The 21,483-nt window shown below is 34.9% G+C and overlaps 1 protein-coding gene across 1 annotated transcript in view; it reads left to right on the top strand.

Annotated features, from left to right (window-relative positions):
- Positions 1-21,483, top strand: part of LOC149424941 (uncharacterized) — a 460,249-nt gene that overhangs the window by 273,645 nt on the left and 165,121 nt on the right. Inside the window, exon 6 of the mRNA XM_089646910.1 lies at positions 5,564-5,679. Coding sequence (XP_089503036.1) covers positions 5,564-5,679 — 116 coding nt within the window. The remainder of the gene's footprint in view (positions 1-5,563; positions 5,680-21,483) is intronic.

Genomic DNA, 21,483 nt, shown 5'->3' with positions numbered 1-21,483 from the left:
AATTCCCTGCCCATGCCATTCCACTTAGAGACAATTTATATTTATTTTTCTAAAAACTTTTCGCCGAAAAAAAGCTACATAATTTTATTTCTTCTATAAATCTGGGTCCTTTAAATTGCCTGGCGGCAGCAAGTCCACCTTTATTCAACTATTTAAGTAATTTACATTAAGTGGAAATAAATACAGTAAAATATTGTGTTTTTAAAGTTGAATAAGTTAACGAGTATAACCTCAAATTGTATTATTTAATCATTATCATCAACCTCAACGACTCTCAAACGAAAGACGTGACACAGAAAAGACAGAAAAAGATTTAGTTGCATCTGGAAATTGAACCTAGGACCTCTTTCTTGCCGGGGAAGTGCTTTAACCACCAAACTAATTTACTATAATAACTTACGTCATTTTTAACTGCATATTTTTTCAGTGCTATCTATATTTGTCACATTGTAACATTCTTAAACAGATTTTGTGGACAGTGATTTGAATAAATTATTGTTATATTATAATTCAAGATGGAATGTATTATGACTCCTTAAATGACGTCTATTAGTAACTTAAATGTGAATATTGCTAAGACAATAAACGGTTTCAAGTTTATCATGAATTACTGTATGTGAGCGTATTAAGCCAAAAAATAATTGTCTTTTTTTCCAGAGTTGTAAAAATAATGTGTTTATTTTATTGTAGAAGAAACAGATGGTTATATTTCTAAATAAAATAAGGTTACCCGTCTATCAAATCTTGCTATCACCATAAAAATAACATGTCAAAACTGACCGTTTGACCAGATCTGAATGACCCTTAAAACCAATAAAACGTACATCAATATTATTCTAGGAAGGTTTCCAAAGAAAACTTTATACCCTCACATGTAGCATGGTTAGGAAAATAAAACGAAGCTAATAAAACCATATTTCTTGAGTAAAAAGGAATGAAATATGTTATACTCTATTTCCCCTAAGGGAGCCAAATTATCCTGCAAAATGGTCTGGGCTACTTGCGTACGACGCAGTTTGTTAACTCCTTGTATACTTTATGTACTATATACATTAAACAGGCATTTATGAAATTTATACCATACATACAGGGCCGTACTTATTACACATGGGAAAAGTTGTTCCATTTGACAAAGGATGTGATGTAGGGCATCAATGTTTTTTGCTTTACTAATGTACATACAATATTGTCAGTCCTTTGGGATTAATTCCCTTTTGAAATTTCAATCTCTATTTCTGTTAAGATTTTAGTTCACTTGTTTAAAGAAAACACTCCGATTTAAAATATTCGTCCGCGTTTATTTGCAAAAGAAACAATTTACATACTGATTTGCACTATTCTAATCTCTACCTCGCTAAAGAACTGCTATACCCCGCGTACGAACGTGTTTAAAGCGAGTTTCTTGTATTTCTAAAACAGAAATCGAACCAATCCAATAACAGACAGAACCTGTGTTTACAGCCGAGCCCTGAAGTAGCCCTACCTTGTCTCATAAAGTATATAAACAATTAAATCTGCTTTATCATTTATCCAGTGAAAAATAGATACGACAACAGGGTTCATTCAAGTTCCAAACCTAATAACTTAAGATTTACACCCACAGGGCAAAAGTAGTCAGCTTTTCAGCCTAAATGCTTTATTAGCAATTTCATTTTATGCCTTTTCGAATACAGCAAAACCATTATGTCATTTGCTTTATTTTATCTTTTTCAATTTTTTTCGACTATTTTTTTTTTTATTTCGAGAAAGCATTTTCACAATTTATTCTTTTGAAATACATAACATATATTTCAAAAGAATAAATAGTCCCAAAAAATTGAAAACGACAAAATAAAGCAAAGGACATAATGCTTTATAAAAAAATAGTCGAAAAAATTGAAATATTTTTTTCGACTATTTTTTTTTATTTCGAAAAAGCATTTCCTCAATTTATTCTTTTGAAATACATAAAAAATATTTTTTTTCGCCTATTTTTTTTTGAAATAAAAAGTATTTTCGCAATTTATTCTTTTGAAATACATAACATATAAAAATTATCAAAATTATAAAGCTTTATTGTTTGTTATGGGTCCCACCTACCTTCTCAACTTTGTCCTTTTTTTAGGTTTTTATTTAAAGTTTCTCTGTTCATAATAATATAATAATTTGTTATAATCAGTGGCTACTGGGTGTACTAGAGTGCTAATATTACAAAAAAATTGCATTATTGATGTTGTTGTATCTGAAAACGATTTTTATTGTAAATTTGATTTTTTGTATGAAGATTTTGAGGAGATCCGTGCGGCGGAAATCACAGTCAAACTGAAACTGCGCTATTTTTTGTAATATTACGACTCTAGTACACTCAAAAGTCACGAGCCACCACTGGTTATAATAATTGTTTTTATACTTGTAAGATTTGAAATCGGGTGAAAAAATGTTAAAATGCCAGCTCAACACCGTTTTATTTTATTTATTAAAAAAAAAAACAGAGGGCGAAGTACATTATTTTGTGAAGTTCTGGGAACAAATATTAAAATGTTTTCAAATCATAACCTAGAGAATAATTTTCCACATTATGCAATTAAACCACATCCGATAGTGTAAGTAGGAGATACTTGGGTCTTTTTTGAAACGGGAAATTTCAGAGTTGTCTAAAGTGTCTTAAAACGCATATTTTTATGTTGCGATCATGTTTGATTTGGATAAGTAAGTTGTATATTCACTGTCGGGGAATTTTTTTTTTATTTTCAAATGAAAAAAAATATCTAACGATCATTTTTGTACCGTTACGATAATAGATAAAATATTTCGGAATAGCATTATCTTTCTACAATCAGTTTTCTTTAAATTGCAAATAATCTTCTTCCTATCGCTTCATAATATTTTACGTCCGTTGTTTTTATAGAATTTTTAATGAAATTTGCAAAATATCTTAAACCTTGCTTATCCCATTTACCGCACATAAAGGATGTCATAAAAAATATTCATTTAAAACAGAGATTCGAGTTTACCATAAAATTAAAGGGCATTGTGGTTAAAATTGCGCTTAAAATTAAACACTAAACAAAACAAACTGCTCGACGCTTTTTTTAAGTGAAAACCACCAAGGATAAAGAAAGGTTTATTGTTCATCCTACTACAAAGTGGGGTACTTGCTAAAATCTTTCCAATATTGTAAATAGCTAAAACTTTTCAATCTTACTTAGCAAGCGCGGTCCCTTCATAAGTACTTTAGATGCCGCTCTTCCCTTTTTGGGCCTAAAATTAATAAAATCATAATTTTTTTTATTTATTTAATCCGAATTAAAAAAATCTCTGCACCTTTTTCTGTACTTAAACAGCACTAGGTACTGTAATATCCCTATAGTATAATTTAAAAACACCATGACAACGACGTGGACGCGGGAAGCGGGTTGAAATACTTTATACAATATATTCTCAAGGCTCAAACGTTTCGTAAACACACAGACACCAGCAACAATGTAGAGTGAATTTCCTCTCCATTCCGTATTCATGAAGCTAGAGAGAGTTTGATATTCGTAGGTCTGTAGATCTGCCTAGGCCAAATACGTTTTCGGCAAGACCATTCAATGCACAATAAAGACTTTAATGCCTATGGGCATAATGCACAGAATAGCATACTCAAAGCTAGTGGATTGTTTTAGTACGATTAGACATTTGTTTGCCCGACCATTTTTGACAGTTTAGCTTGAACAACCAAAACCGATGGAAACATTGAATATATTTCGATTACCTAGGTAAGTAATTAATTTAATTTTCGATATGTAATTAATGCTGTGGAGCATAAAAGATTTTTAGAGCTGATATGATATACTTTTTTTTCAGTAATTGCATCTTATTCGTGGGGTATTCCAATATATATTTGATAGTAGGTATATACTTCAGCATCCCTTATACAAGAAGTCACAGACCGCCACAGAGAAATTTCTCTGTGTTTGTAATATTTATATCATGTTGTCTCCCTCAATTTTTTTTTATATATAAGCTCACACTTTGTACTTCTTGTCTAATAATAATCTGTACCCTGAAGATGCTTGAGTAAAGCGTAACCAGTCGGTTATAAAAATTATTAAAAGCTCATGCTTTTAAAACAAAAAGTATTTTATTTTATTTTATTACTTTTGCTTTTTTAATTATATTTAGGTATCAAACAGTATTGAAGAATCAAACAACGTACGATAAACCAAATAAGTAGTTATGCGCAATTATATCTATATACTACATTAACAAAAACAAAATAATTATAATAATGACCGGTCAGTGGTTGAGTGGGCATAGCGCTTGGGTCTCACCCGAGCGTCGCGTGTTCGATTCCTCGGCTGGCTAAGTCCTCCATCACAACACAAGCAACATTTTCGGCTTTCTGTGGTGGTAGTAGGAGAGTTTCAAACATTGTTGGGTTATTCGTGACCCGGGAATGTTTGTCTTTCTTTTTAAAATAAAATAAAATAAAAAAATAAAAATTTAAAAAAAATAAAATTTAAAAAATATATATATATGTTTTTTCCAGCATCTGGGGTGGTTTGTACGATTCCACACATCCCATAGACCATATATAATAATAGTGGAATAATATTAAAATAAAATGCAACAATAACATCCCATAAAGCATATACAATTATAGTACAATAATATTACAATAATATGCAACAATAACATCCCATAAAGCATATACAATTATAGTACAATAATATTACAATAATATGCAACAATAATATCCCATAAAGCATATACAATTATAGTACAATAATATTACAATAATGTGCAACAATAACATCCCATAAAACATATACAATAATAGTATAATAATATTACAATCATATGCAACAATAACATCCCATAAAGCATATACAATAATATACATACACGTGAAAAGTGAGAATGTACAAGCAAAGATTTTTTATTAAACGTGGTAAAAAAATACGTTAAAGCTTTAAGCCTGTGACAGACCACGCTGCAAGCGCGCTATATTTTCGTCGTTTTCCCTACTTCAGCAAATCGCTCACCATACATTCCCATCGGTAGTGTATGGCGAGCGATATACTGAAATAGGCCAAACCATGATGCGTATTACGTAATGTGTCTCCACCCTTAATATATTGACGTGGCTAACATCTTTCTCAAGTGCGCTTCGATGCTTGAATCTAGACTCTGGTGGGATAACGATAAAGACATTTACAAGGATAAGGGAGCATATTGAATACACTTTTAATGAGTAGATATTAATCTATAGTTTTCATATTTTAAATTCATCCAGTTTGAATTGTATCTTTCGACAGTTGAAAATATCTACATCTCGTAAGGTTTTGAATATTTTTCAAACGTGTACATCCCACTAATGAATTTTGCTTAGGTTTAAGATATGATATTCTATATAAATCGTTTGGTCCGGTGCTTTATTCAGGGTAACGAAATGTAATACTTTCTAATTAATGTCTGTGATTTTTCTATGAGTGTATAGAGCAATGGGATTAAATTGGTGATTAGCTTATTAGATTATTATAATTTTTTTGTAATTTTTTGGGATGTTTCTAAGATGTATATATTTTATCGTTCCCAGGATAACAGAGAGGACAGCGCGGTCTCAGTTCCTGGCCTACTACAGCTTCACAGCCCTGAGTAACTCGCAGGGCGTGGGCTTCCAGCCCCGCGGGGGCACTAGGATCCTGAACACCGGTGAGTTTATCCTCCTTTTTATGTGCTCCTGTCACGTCCTCGCAAATTATATGGCACATTCACATTAAATAAATTATCTACAGTTTCAATTTATCAAAATGCCTGTAAAATATGAATGGAGGGTCATAATTTTTTTCTATTATTTTCAAATGTATATTTAGTATTCCTGTAAAAATAGAACATTTTTTGGGAGCTTGCTTTCAAGAGTTCCGTTTCAGGACAAATGAAAAGATTCAATTATTATTACAACCACGATGTTACAGCAGCCATTGTTAAATTGACTTTAAATTCTTTTGTGTTTTTTTTTCTTTCTTTTCAATTGTGAAAGAGAAACTCTTGTCTTGTGGAAATTCTCTTTGACATCTTGGCACATCACTCAATTACTTCCTGTCTCTTGTCGTTTTGAAACTCAGTCGTAAAATGTAAACAATACAATTTTCCGGTTTTGTGAAAAGACGTTTCTCGTCTTCCAGTGGATCTGTCTTCCAAAAGCTCCAAATTGAACAGAATAAACCTGCCTATTCCTCGAGCTTTTCCTTTTTCACCGGTAATTTTGTTCTGTAACATTATTTGTCTACCGCAGAAGCTATTCACAAGTGCAGACACTTGTTCTCTGGAATTGCTCAAGGGAATCCTATATTTGGTCTGTAACAGAGCTCCCGGCTCCCATGTGCTTTTTTACCCTTCCACTGATGTTTTCTTTTCACTAAAATATCGAACTTTATTTCCACCGCTTATTTTTCTATCGAATAAAAGATACCGTTATGGGAATTCAAAAATATCATTCTTAGATATATATTTATTAGAATAGTAATTAACAGAATTTCGAATAGATCGTTTATTAGAATCAAAAATATATATTTACAAGAATATCAACTAACAGAGTCTCAAATAGATCGTTTATTAGAATCACAAATATATATATTTATTAAAAAAGCAACTAGCAGAATTTCAAAGAGATCGTTTATTAGAATCAAAAATATATATTTATTAGAATAGCGATTAACAGAATTTCAAATAGATCGTTCATTAGAACATTCTAAAATATGATATGATTTCAGATTTTCACGGCCGAAAGAATTATAGATATTTATGATTGGGTATTTTGCAATGTTGCTCTACCTCCATTTAAGCCAACGTTTTGGACAGCATTACAGCGTCCATCATCAGGGTATCGTGATCGGAGGTGGCAAAATGCTATCGCATCTACATACAGTTTGTTCTGATGGTGGACACAGTAATAAACTGTCAGAAACGTTTACTAAAAAAGAGGTAGCGCAACGCATCATAATACCCCAAAACCTAATAAATACAAGTCTATAAAATATTTTCAAAAGATTTTATGAAATTTTAATTGCACTAATGAAATATTTCTCTAAATCAAATAACTATAATAGTTTTGTTTTCGAAAACAATTATTAGCTACCTATTCTTTTAGTAACAAACATTTTTGTTTTTATTTTCTCCCAAAAAATACTCCGTTGAAAAAATGTTGTTTGCCTTGACCTCTCATTTTTAACCCAATTTTATCAGCTCCGGATCAACGCTCCTCATAAATATGTATGTCTCGGTCCCTGGGAGATTGTCCCGAATGACTGAACTTGTTTGAAACAAACGTTTTATTTTTCCTTTTCATACATTCAAATATATACGTAAATGTATTCCATCATTAACGGAGCGCGTCATTAACACATAAACTTTTTAGTACCGAGGGCTTAATGTTTAATTATTGTTGGCGTTTTGTATTTTGGGAAATATGTTTGTACCAAATGACATGAACGATACGATCGGGGAGAAGGGAGTTTTCCTATTTGAAAAGGGTAATAATAAATGATGCTCGTTTGGGGGTAGTTTTTCAGACAGACCTAGAAATTGGCAGGCTTCATAATATTTTTTAGCATTGAGATGTTTTTGTTATTCTGCCTTCATATTGACAAATAAACAAGACAAAACATTATTTTCAAACAAATTTCTTCCCGATTTAGAAAACAAAAAATTTCTTTCTTATAAAAAGTTTAATACTATTGACAATTGAAGAAATAAAATGACTTTTTGGGTTTTTGGGCTTTTAATGCTATTGAGTTTTGAGTTTAATAATAATAATAATAATGGCTGGACATAGCGGTGTGTGCAATGCTCTGCCTGCCATAAAAGTTTACATTTAAGTTAATACATAAAAATAAAATGAATAAAGAAATAAATAAAAATAAAAATAATCAATACATTGATGAGCACATTAGGACTTTATGGTGGCTTGAGTGAAATTCTCCATCTCTGTTGTAGAGGCGCTCTCTGCCACTGGGCAACGGCCTGGACAAGAGTGTTGTCCAATCTCTGGTAGCGTTGACTGGTCCCGGCTATTCTGTGGCGCTTCAAAGCAGCGAACCCATGCACCCTTCCTTCGGTGAACATCTGTGAGGCGCTGAATCACCAGGGGAGGCAAAATAGGGCTCTGTATTCGTGGTTGTACTGTACTCGGAGTGTGTTCATAATGTATTTGAGTTTAATACAATTGAAGAAATAAAATGACTTTTTGAGTTTATGGATTGTAAAATATTCTTACCGGCGCCGACCGCTCACAACCATCTGGAATCAGTTAGTCTACGGCATTCCAATTGGGGTATATTGTGAGGCTGTAGGCAGTTGGCAGGGAAAGGAAACTAAGAAGAAGAATATTAGAAATACCTAGCTATGTACATCTGGTCAACAAACATGTCTAAAGCCGTTTCAAACAAAGGATGTTCGTTTTTCATCAGAATATTCAACTCTGGAACGTGCCGCAAGCTTACAACATATTTAATATTGGTAATTGTGAAACAAAACAAATTAATCCAATAAAATTTACTTGTGCACGCCGGGATTTGAATCTGCGACCTCCAGATTCCTAGTCGATAGCCTTACCCCTCGACTACGGAGGCCGCTTAAAAATAAGCAAAATATTATGTTTCATCAGTCATAGGTACATAATCCAATGGTTAATAATGTTATAAGTTTTATGTATTCATTTAAAAACCCAGCGACTACCCAACAGATCGCTTATTCGAAGATTTTCAAGTACCTTCATTAAAGATCTGTACATTAAAAATTACAAAATACAAGTACCAATATTCAACAACAATATTTAAAATCGTACTCGACATAAATTTTTCCATGGCCAAAAATTATTATACCTACAAAAGAAGAACTTTTTTCAATCGACTACCGGAAGAAATTAGAACCGTAAATGTCAAAATCTAAACTTTTAACTAACTAACCATCACGCCGTTTCCCCGCAGGGGTAGACAGAGAGGACGGACAGCCAAACAACTCGGTCGTGGCACACACTTCTTGCCTCATTCACATTCATAAATCGTCTCATACATACTCTTCTATTATTCTGACTCTTGACATGGCCCGACTCGAGTATCTGATTCACTTGATCGTGCCATGTCTTCCTCGGGCGTCCCCGACTTCTGCTACACTCCTATCTTCACTCATTCGCTCTACATGCCCAAACCATCTAAGCGTCCCTTTCTTAATCTTACTCATTACGCTTACATCAGCCTTGCACTCTTTGCGGATCTCCACATTCCTCACACGATCAAACATGGTTTTACCACACATACGCCTCAGGGATCTCATTTCAACAGCATTTAATCTACTTTCATCCTTTCTTTGCCAGTTCCATGCCTCACTTCCATACATCAAGGTAGGTACCAGCACTCCGTTGTGGACTGCTAACTTCGCTTCTTTGGACATTTTTTTATTAGCGCCAACCGCGTTCAGTCCTCCATTAACGGAATTAAACTTTAAACACTGTGAAATAATATTTTAAAAGACAATCTTATCAAATAAAAATATTTCCTCGTGAATTGATCTACAAAATAACCTTAATCTCATTAATTTCTTCTACAAACTTATACATAATATAATGTCTTTATTACGCTTCACATTCACATCACTTTAGATTTGTTTTAGCTACCTACAAGCTAACTCTTCCATGGAAGAGTAGTATTCAAATCTCACCTCATGTACAAATACAATGTTCATACTATTTTATTTGTTCCTACCTTATTTCCTGGATAAATCTTACAAAATTATTTCCATGTATTAACATATATATAGGTGAAGGGGGCGAAATGAAGAATTCAGAAAGGTAATTTAGCTCGACTTTGTGAAGGATCTTCAGAGGAAGCATAATTTCAGTCAGACATTGATCAAAAGAATTCCAGGACAAAGAGAAGATTATCCTTGTCAAAGGTTTTAATAATAATCATGCAGCTCTTAATGTTCTGATATATGTCTCAGTAATGTGCCATTAACATTATTCGTTTTAATAAATAACATACATTGTGTACCAACCCACTCACTTACCACACTATTTTTCATCGGGTACTGATTTTAAACAAGTATTTCATCGACATATTATTTCGTTCTAGCTGATTTATTAATTTATTTTTGTCAAATTGCCAAATACTGAAATAATATTTCAGTATATTTTAAAGTAGAATTTTGAAAGGTAGTAAGAAAGAAAATATATGTAAAGGAAACAAGTGTAAAAAAAAATAAATTAAAATTTTCTGTGGGTAAAATAAATCTGCTCGTCATAGACTTTAAATTTTGAATTATTTTAGAAAAAAAAAACTCTTTTGCATTTTATGCTTTAAAATATTACGATGAAGTATTTGTATGCGTACGTAAGCAATATGAATTTGAATAAATATTTTGTCCGCATACAAATTCAATTCTTCCCAGAAAAGCATACAAATACAATATTGTATTGAATCACTAACGCAATATATTGTATTTGTATGCATTTCTTGAAAGAATTGACTTTGTACACGGACAAAATTATTTATTCATATTCATATTGCGCATGTACAGACGCAAACAAATATTTGATCTTGACATTTTAAAGCTTAACTAGCAAAAGGTCTTTCCTAAAATAATTTAATTATTGCCATCCATGAACAAGCAAATTATGACGTACATTACGTTTACCCTTGATTAAAGGGTTTATGCACTCTACAAAATATATTTTTAATGAATTTAATTTTATTTTATTTTTCATGCTACGGTAACCGCTTTAGTTTTTATATCGCTTTTTAAATAGAAATCTTGACCAAATTTTTTTTTTTACATGACAAATCCTTTGAATTAAAAATTAACTAGAAATGGATTTTTTTATGTAAATTGAATCGGTTCGCGTAACTGAACATGGTTAAGGCGATGCCATACGTAGTAATGCAAAATCATGTGTTTTTGGTTTGAAAATTTGGTCGCCTAGAAATGTTTCAGACGGTTTAATTAAATACTGCGAGTATAATACAGCTTGGCCTTTGAAATAATCGAGTATTTTTTAGATAGTCTTTTTATAAGCCCAAAAAAATGATGTATAAGGCCCTCTGAAAACTACTTTAAAGTTCAAAATTTCCTACTTACGAACCCATTTTCGGTTATGATTTTATTGTATAATGTGGAAATTAAGTTATTTAACATCCACAAAATAAAATAAAAGGCACTTTTTGGCCATGTTTTTTTCTTGCATAAATCAAAACAGGCGGATGGTGTTAAGCGGGAATTTAAACCTTATCGCCATCTACGTAAGGGTTGTTATTGATAGCGGCTCAATTTAAATTATTACACGACGTAGTGCGTCGCCTTAACAAATAATAATAATATAACTCCTAAATACTTCTTTTACAACTCTGTAATAATAGCAAGTAATTGAAATACATTCAATGAAAGTTAAACTCGTAAAAATGCATTGTTTACAGTTGAGCGCGCTTCCGCAGTTCAACTGTATCACCAGTGCGCCGGAAATACACTGTTAAAGGGATCAAATAAATTTTAATAAAACAGTCCCATCTTGCCGGAGAAACGCTAAAGTATTAACTCAAGGTGCCGGCGAACCCACCACCGTATCACATTTTTATACCAAGCGGCGAGTAAGGCCACGATTTAGCAGAAAACACTGGCTTCATGTGCACTGAAATAAACCGGAGCTCGTATCGTAAAGTCCCGAGCACACGGATTACCGGAACCACTCGCCGCAGCAAGAACACAACCTCCACCCGCACAAATACACGTACACACCTCTCTACCCACGGTACAATTAATACCTGTCTGGTTCTACCTTCACCTACGCGACGTGTTCTCTCATAAACTAAGCTTTTATGATCATTTTTTGGTAAGGAGAAGTGCGTGCCCTTGCATAACATAAGAAGCGCCTCGACCACGGGTAACGGGCGCAGGTGTTCCACGGGATAAAACTAGTTAAACACCCTCCTGACATTATGCAGGCACATTACAAATAGCGCCGACTCGCCACCAGACCACGCGTATCCCAATTCTATGTACGAAATATTGAGATATGAGTGTATTATACGACCGGCGTTTTGTGTACGTAGGTTCTCTTGAAAATCGACGAAACGATTTCTCCCCAGCAGCGGAGTAATCGACTATATATTTTTTACTTGAAAAATCAGCAAAATATTGAATGAAATAACGTTTGACGCGGAATGTTGATCTGAAATCTGCCAAGGGGAGCATTTTGTAGGTACAGCAAGGGGAGAGAGGAAGAAATCGTAAGGTTGATAGGGGACATACAAGTCACTTTATTTACCCTGTGACGACAACATGAAACGTAAACATATTAGATATTGAAATAATAATTTAATAGAACGTTGGAGTTTCTTAAATTTGATCGACTAGTGCTTAAATTACATTGCAAATATGCAATCATCTCGTCTAATAAATCGACCAGTAAATTAAAAAAATATAACTTATAAAACTGTAGAATCTTTACTCGCCACTCTGAACTCCTTTACTCCCCAATATAAATCGGAAGACATATTGCTGTAATCTATAGGAGATCTTTAACACTACTCGTCCGCCCCTCAGCTATAAATATCGATCCATAACTTAAGTACCTCTTCCCAGCAATGTTTGCTCGACGGCTAATAGAGTTACCGACATTTTTTCAAGAACATAAATTTTCTTAAGTGACTGTAAAATTTCTTCAATCCAAAGATTGAACACATCAACAATAAGAATAATAAAAAAATCCGAAAAATATATTTCTCTTTGAAAATGAAAATAACCCGCAGAACATAAACTAGATTGAATACAAAGTTACCCTTGAGATCAATATTATATTTGTTCAAATGTCTTCGCACTTGGAAAATGACTCCATTATGTTGAATTGTGTGGATAAGTTTAACATTCGGAGCGCCTCGCCTGGGAGATTTTTGGATTGGCGAGAATTGTTATAAGCCATTCTCTCCCCATCTCTGCTTCAATTTCCATTTGAGAAAACTGGACACCTTATCTATTCTGACCCCTATTCTGGAGGACGACTTGTTCTCAGATAGTGCACTTAACGTGTATAATGTTCCGGGGAACTTACGCAGCTCGGGGCGACCTTTTTGTTTAGAACTTGCGCCGAAAGGAAGGCGCTAACAAGATTCAACTATATTTTCAAGAATTGTATTTTAACACAAAACTTTCATTTTGCTCCACCTTTTTGTTGAAGTTGCTTGAAAAACCTTTTTCATTTACTTGTGCTGGATTTATTTCTTGAGATGTCTTGCTCGTACTATTTATTAAAAATCTTTCTTGAAATTGCAGGTCGTTTCCTGGTATTTTTTTAGTAAATTCCCAATTTTAACGGATCAAGTGTTCATGCACCTGCATTTGCTTTGATAACATACAATAACGAAATGCGGAAATATTTAGATTTTTATGAAGACGGATTCCGAAATCGTGATAATACATTCGTATTTTACATTTTTTTTTATTAAGAAACCGATCAATTCATGCGTTTTTAACCGGATTACGAATAATTGGAAGAGATTCTTTATAAATTTGAAATATTTAATACCTATTAGTAATTTCATTCATACCTTACGAAAGCTGTAAAACTGTTTTGGCAGACAAAATTTCGACAACCTTAATACGGGCCTATGTCTAGTATGGTAGTCGAAAAGCATATAAAAAAATGGTATAAAATAGTAAATAATTTATGTGGAATAAAAAATTATCTTACTAATTAGGTACCTATGCTTTCGGTGAGGGGGGGAAAAGATAATTAACAGTGTATTTCAGCCCTAATGAAAATGAGGCCATGTTTTAGTTATATATTTCAATTCTTCTAAATAGCCGTAAGGCTTTTTCACTTGATCGTATCATATCTTTCACAGGCGTCCTCGACTTCTACCCTTCACTACCTTATACCACATTGTTGCTATAAAAAATTTAAATATTACAACTTTTATTCAACTTCGTAACTCATTTTTAATTTTTTTTATATGATACAATATTTTTTAAATTTCAAAGTTTTCCAGTAATGTTGGCCTCACTGGTTGGCTTGCCCGTGCTGAGGCCTTTCCATTCCATTCCAGTGCAAAGATTTCTAATGCATGCATTTCGTCTTTTTCGAGCATCCCCGACTTTTTTTACCCTTCACTATTAGACTCCGTATCTCATTTCAGTGGAGAGATAATGCGTTAAGTCTTCCTTGGGCGTCCCGACTTATTTTACCATTAAAGCTACATTCTAAACACTCCTGACACTAATAATAACAAACTTTGATATTTTCAGCGATATCTGTCTAGTAGTTAGAGTCAGTAGGGGAAAAACAAAGAAACATTATTTTTTATATTTATAGATAAAAAAATAAAGTGCAGATTATACTAAATCATCAACCTAATAAGTTTTTTGTTTCTTTTTTTATATTAACTCCACACAGGAGGCCCTGAAGAAAATAATTTCCCTCAGGGCCTATGTCATCTTTGGGGATGCTGTGTGGAGGGGTCTTTTTGTGGAGAGTCTTTTTGTGGAGAGGAAGGAGTGATGTGACTTCATGGGTCTTGAAGAGTCCCATGTTGTAGGAGGGAGGAAACACAGAGGCCGGCAGTTCGTTCCACAGCTGAGCTGTTGAACTTAAGAACGAATCGTAGAAGCGACCCGTTCTCATGTGACAAATGTCAACCGTGTACAAATGTTGGGCGCGCGTTTGGCGTGTTTCCCGACTACGCACCGGTGCCGAAGGGATCAATGACGCTAGTTCCTCAGAGCATCTTCCATTGTAATACCGATAGAACAAGGACAGCATACCTACCTGACGCCTGTGCTCTAAAGATTGCAGTCCGTTTGTTAAGATTGGGGAATCTATCAAACGGACCGCCCGTTTTTGCACAGAGTCAAGGGTTTTTTCAGATATTTAGGGGCTCCGGACCAGAGATGGCTGCCAAATTCGACAGTAGGGCGCACTTGCGATTTGTACAGGGTCAGCAGTTGTGTACTATTAAAGTATCTGCGGGCCCTGTACAGTACGCCCAGCTTCTGAGAGGCCAACTTTACTCTGGCTTCGATGGAGCCCCCGTACCTGAGCTGGTCACTTATAGTTACACCAAGCATATCAATGGAAGTCCTGTTCGGAAGGTTGCTTCCGTTGAAGGAGACTTAGAGTTGAGAGTAACTGTTTATTCTTCTATAAAATCAGTTACTTATGACTTAATCCCTCGCATTTCCTATTTCTACCGATTTGTAACAAGTTTTCTCGTTAAGTTTTACGTTAAAAAAAGTTTCTTTTGAAGATAATACCTTATTTGTTATTCCGAAATATTAATTATATAAAATTTCCTCGATAGAAAAAAATTGCAAAGTAAGTTCCGAAAATTATTAAAAACACTTTGTATTCTGTTATTTAATATGTTATAGGCATGAAAAAATTCACAATGTTTCTTTAAATGCAACTAAAGCAGTTGTTTTTTCACTTAATTACTATCGGTTTTTAAATTTAGCGCGCTCCCTCTAACATATATAAACACAAACACATCATGTAAACCAACAAATAGCTGTAATTTTCTGTTTTTGTTTCTTGTGTTTGTATAACTTGTTACATAGCTTTTATCAAATGTAATTTTATTCTTATTTTTTATGTTTGAAAGTATTTGTCAAATTAAAATTATACTACCAACCATGTAAAAGCCCTCTGGGCGTCAAATAAATAAATAAATAAATAAAAATTCGTATTTACATATTAACCTTAATTATTATTTTTTGGTAAACTAATTTTTAAGACAAGATTTTTTATGCATAGCACAAAGGGTAACAATTATTTTTTATAAGCAATAATTATTAGCCTGAAACACTCATCCACATTGAAAAATCTCCTGATAAAAGATACATGACGCCAACGGGACTTGAACCCGTGTCCTTTCGATTTCTGGTCGACAGCTCTGACCACTGAACTATGGCGGCTTATCTCTTATCCGCGAAATAATGCAATATATACTAGTGTTTCATTCAACAATTACTGCTTGTTACATTTTTTCACCTGAAACAACCAACTTTATTTTATTGCTATTGCTTATATTTATTGCTATTGCTAATAATTATTGCTCAGTGGTCAGAGTTGTACATACCGAGAGTTGTAGTAGTTTACCGGAAATCAAAGGACACGGGTTCAAGTCCCGTTGGCGTCATGTATCTTTTATCAGGAGATTTTTCAATGTGGATGAGTGTTTCAGGCTAATAATTATTGCTTATAAAAAAAATACATATTTCCCTTTCAAACCATCTTTGAACGCTTATCAGGGGGACTTAACGTCGCACAGATTATAGCAATTGTGCTTCGTTTATACGTAGGTACACATCGTTTTTGTGTTCTGGAATAATATGATTATTTGCCAGAGAAATCGAACAGACCATTGCTCACCGATATAACTAATTTAGTTGAGCGGTTAAATAGATGTTTTCAAATCATTTATTTACTGAAGATTTAGAGCCCTCGAAAGAAAGGTGACCTCTGTTGTTTTTTCTTCGTTTTCTATCATGAATATGCTACTTAAAACCACATTATTGTTTCGAATATTTTAGCAAACTCACGTACGCGTGCTTTAGGCATATCAAATTATTTTCTCATCATCCTAATTCAAACATGTGTGTTCGGGAACCTACTTTCTTCATACATATCACAACTAGCCCCATTATAGAGCAAAGTAAATTTGTACAATGGTGATTTATCCCCAAAAGATAAATATATCAAGCCGATTTGAAAATAACCAACACGTATGAAGGATTTATTACAGCAGAAGAAGGAGCGAAGTTCTGCAAACACTCTGTCGTGATTTATAACGATTTATTTCCTGGGAGCTATTCCGTAAAGAGCGATAATCGCCGTGAGTCGTCGATTTATAAAGCAAAGCCATTTTGGGCCGATGACATCTGTCACTTGCAGCTTCCCGCCATAATGCCGCGCGCGCGGGAAACCCAACACCGCCACAGCGCACACACCACCGGGCAACGACTATCAACTCGGCAACAACGTGTCACAATACCCTACCGTGTCACGCTTTCACTCATCAAACCCTGGAAACTGGAAGCAGCTCCCCGCTCTATTGCTACGGCTTCGTTCAGACCCGTGACGAGCATTTAACTTCTTAATTTGAGAGAGATTGAATTCGAATAATGTTTCACATATATAAAATGCTTTAAACGAAAACGTTCGGAAGTCGTACGCTTCTAGCGTTGTGTTCGTCTAACTGATTTTCAGTACGTTTTTCAATTACGTAACTTCCGAAACTCGTTGAAGAAGCGAATAATTCTGAGTGCTGTTTAAGTCAGATGTTACGGTAGGTGTGTGTGCTATCTTATTCACATCACATTATTCGTGAAACGGGAAAGTCTTCGTTGTTTTTTTGCCAACTTGAGTTACAATGATTAATAGTTTCCTTATAGATTGGTAATTTCCGTTGGAAAGGAGCACCTTTTATCGTCTATTCTGTTTTCTTCCTCCCCTATCTCCCCTCCAATCTCACAAAGTAAGGCAAGGCAAGAGAAGGCAGGGGAAAGCAAGGCGAGACAAGACAAGGCAAGGCAAGGCACGGCAGGACCCCGCTGTCTATTTAATGAGCTCTGTAAACAGCTCGGCGGTATTTTTTTCCCGTTAACTCCACAGAGAAGATCTTCCCTCGGGACCTATTTCCTCTCTAGAGATACTGTGCAAGAGTTATTTTTGAGGAAAATACCTGTGGTTTAGGTCAGAAGAATATTATAACCGCCAGTTCTAGAAACATCTTTTTCTCATGCAACAAATCAATCTTGTACGTGTACTAATCATCCATGTATTCGCCTTTTGGGTCAATACTGCAAGTCCTATAGAGTACCTACCTATGAGATACCGTTTATATAGCTATCGTATTATAATTGTACGTATATTTTACATTTTCAAGTCTAAGGGTTCCAATAAATTGCCAAGATTAATTTAATAACAATGCGTTGTAGTTTTGACTGAGCGTAGCGAAATCCTTTTCTACCATTTGTAATTCCATCTGTCTGTAAATTTGTTTGCTGCGTTCCGGTTCTAGTTCTGGTTCAAGATGGTGGCCTATTGGATACTAAATTTTTATCTCTCCAGAGTTCGCATGATTGTGGTTCCTACTACGAGCTGTCAAATTGGAAAAATCAATACTATGGTAGCTCGAAGAAAGTTTTTAAAAAGATTCATCATTTATATTGTGAAATTTCTTTGGTCATAATTCCTTTTTTGAAATAAAAAATGTTACTTTCGTAAAATATTTATGGTTTACATTTAAGTAGGTATGTACGTAAATTTCTTGAAAGCAAATTTTGATTTTGATTGTGTAAAAAAAAATAAAAACACACATTTTTGGACGCGAAGTCTGTTTACAGAAGCTTTGCCCTTGAGATGATTTTTCACAAAAACGGCGCTATATAAATCATTCTAAGTGTTTTCCCTTCGGGTGTATTTTCTAACGTTGCCATATTAAAATCTTGTAAAGTATTCTAAGCTTATTCACTTTATTTATTTCAAATTATAAAAAGCGGTTTAAATTTATTTATTTAGTAACGCATTTTATGAGCTTTTACGTATAAATAGTAAACATACAAAGTTATTTTTCATAGTTAATAATTACACATTGTTATTATACATAACTGAACTGCCTCAGTAACAACATTTTGTATTTGTTTAGCGATAAATTGAAACTTTCCACTGACTCGATATAATTATTTCCCTCCATTAGTATTCTGGCAGAGAGGAATACATATGGCAGTTAGTCCCAGAATTCCTGTAATGAAAACTCTTGATTTCTAGTATTACGCGGCGTAATTCGAAAGCTTATCAATCCAAGCAATTCTGGGCTATCAACTGCATTATTTAGAATTTTACATAAAAATACGAAGGCAGCTAAAATACCTCTGCATAACAATTCAAGCCTTTTTATATCATCAGGATGTTCAAGTCCTCTGTAGGGAACCCACTTGCACAGCGCGGGTGTAAACCGTTGTAATGTTTTTACCGTCTCCCCTGCGTTATAACGAATTAACATTTTGTTACGTTTGATTTGCAACTTCTCGCGGTTTATCAACCCTTCAATCTTAACGAATTAATATGTCACGTTGTGTCAATTTTTTGTTTCGACAGGGATTAATTCATTGAAGGATCCTTTTAATTGGTTGTGGTAACTTTGGTTCTTTTAGATGAGGCGTGTTACATTCTGTATGGTTTGAAAATAAGACAATGACCGACTACCCTGATTTTAACTACCTTTTCCTACCGTGTTTGCTCGCCCAAACGTTTCCGGTTGCTGCAGTCGATAGTGTGCTAATATAATGAGACAATTAATTACAAGTACATGAAATTCGCTATAGACAATTCAATTCAAGATGCACAAGATTCTAAGTTAATGATTTGACTAAGGATTGTTAGTTTTGTGAGTTATTTCTATGAGTAGGTATTTTCGGGAATAGCTAGAGACAAAACATGTGTTGCTTTCGATTGGTCTCCGTCCAAATCCCATCCATCAACGTGACCAGCTCGAGAGCAGCCAAGTTGATGGTCCAATCCCAACACCTCCAGAAATGAATTGAATATCGCTCAGCGACAGATGAAATAATGACATGTTTTGCCTCCTGCCGGAGGGTGATGAAGGTGGAATGTGGGTCCTTGGTGGTAACTGTTGATGTTGATGTTGATGATGAATGATGAAGATTCATCTTATACCGTTAGGTACAAGGAGCTGCTCCGGTCCGGTGGCATGATAGCCTGGTGTCAGGAACCATTTGGGTCACGTGGGTAGCGCGAGGTCTAGGTCGCGTCAACCTCCCCCAAATCGATGATGAGTTAAGCATCGCCAGCATGCCGAAAATTAGGAGTCCACTCTACTAACCTCAAACATAAACATATACTGAAGTGGTTTGCATCAGCAACGTCAGGAGTTCGGGAGTCCCGTGAACACCCCTCTGGTTTACGCTCGTAAGGATAATGATGAATTCAGCTTCAGTTTGTTCGACTTCGCCTCTGCAGTCACGCTACTCCAAATAGCTCCTGGCTCCAGTCTATACAGCTTCTCGTTCCAGTAGAGGTAATGACACATATTTATCATATGTACAATACAGAACATACTTCAAGTCTTTCGTCCACACTCAAAATAGTCATGTCAATATTTAATTTGGATGAGGGCGTCCATCCGACATAACGAATGTTTCCTAGACGGGAGATTTTACCCCACTTCAAAGTCATGGTCATTCGCTCTATCGTTGGTTACCCTCCGTTCGCTTCAAATATCAAAGAATGGTAGAAATTGATATCCTCGACTTCCGGCGCTAAGGATCAGGGATACTGGAATCATCAGGTCGTGAATCTGAAATCATCCGATCTCCGTCAGCTCAAACGGTTTCAGTCGGAGTCAATTTCCAACCTAATTCTGGATGACTTCTCCTCCTATAGTGGGGTAAGTACTTATTGAATTTGACAGGAAGGACGTCAGAAAGCGCCGAAACAACTTCATATTCGTCACGATCCCTTCGTTCTGTCAGCGAAAAAATTCTCCCCACACGCCAGACAAGAATAGCATAGCCATTACCCGCTTCGTTCCTTCGTCTACCAGCTAACTCAAGTAGGAAAGCCCATTAGCAATTTTCGTTCCCTTCGATTTGAACTCCGTGAAAGCGTCCTCTCACCAGCTGAAAATACTCGAAACAGGGGTCCATTCAGGGTGACTATCTAAGGCTGGTCCGCCAACACCTTCGACAGAAACCGGTGCTTTTTACGGGAATAACTCAACCACACCAATAGCAGGGGAAAAAGCCGGCGCTGCTATACTAAAATAGACTTTATCTCGGTATCCAGGGTTATCGACTTTGCTAACACAAAAGTCCCTATTAGGCAAGCCAATTACAAATTTCGTTCCCTTCGCTTTTGTCGCTTTGGTAAGATAGGACAGCCTACGGAAAATTCGTACACTCCGTCCCCGCCAAACTTATGAAAATTGAAAATCTCACTTGATAGAATAGGAATGCCAGACAGATGAATTCTCTCGGCGGCTAGCTCCAATCCGCTGCGTTATCCCGATTAAAAAATGAATGAAAAGAGTGATGTTTGAATAAATTATATTTAATTAAATATATTCTATGAATTCCGTGAAGAATAAGTTGAATTCCCAAGGAGGATACGACAACTCATTGTCAAATAACAGGCATTGAAGCATTTAATTAACCGTTCTATCCGTTACTATTCCGCCCATAGGTATCTGATTGTTTCGACTAATAACCGTTCTATCCGTTACTATTCCGCCCATAGGTATCTGATTGTTTCGACTAATAACCGTTCGCCGGACCATAAAAACACTGCATAAATACAATGGTTTGTGTTCTATAAATTTTGGCGCTAAATATAACTACTGGAGAATTATTAAATCATTTTAAATTGCATAAAATAGTCTAACTCATAAACAATGTCTATTGTTGGATGATCTAAAGCGGTTTCAGGGTAACCGTTCTTCGTCCTTTTTTTTA

This window comes from Hesperophylax consimilis, chromosome 3, assembly GCF_061612785.1.
Source record: "Hesperophylax consimilis isolate HC1 chromosome 3, BYU_Hcon_1.0, whole genome shotgun sequence".
Classification (NCBI taxonomy): Eukaryota; Metazoa; Arthropoda; class Insecta; order Trichoptera; family Limnephilidae; genus Hesperophylax; species Hesperophylax consimilis.
This window is presented reverse-complemented; position numbering and strand designations above follow the sequence as displayed.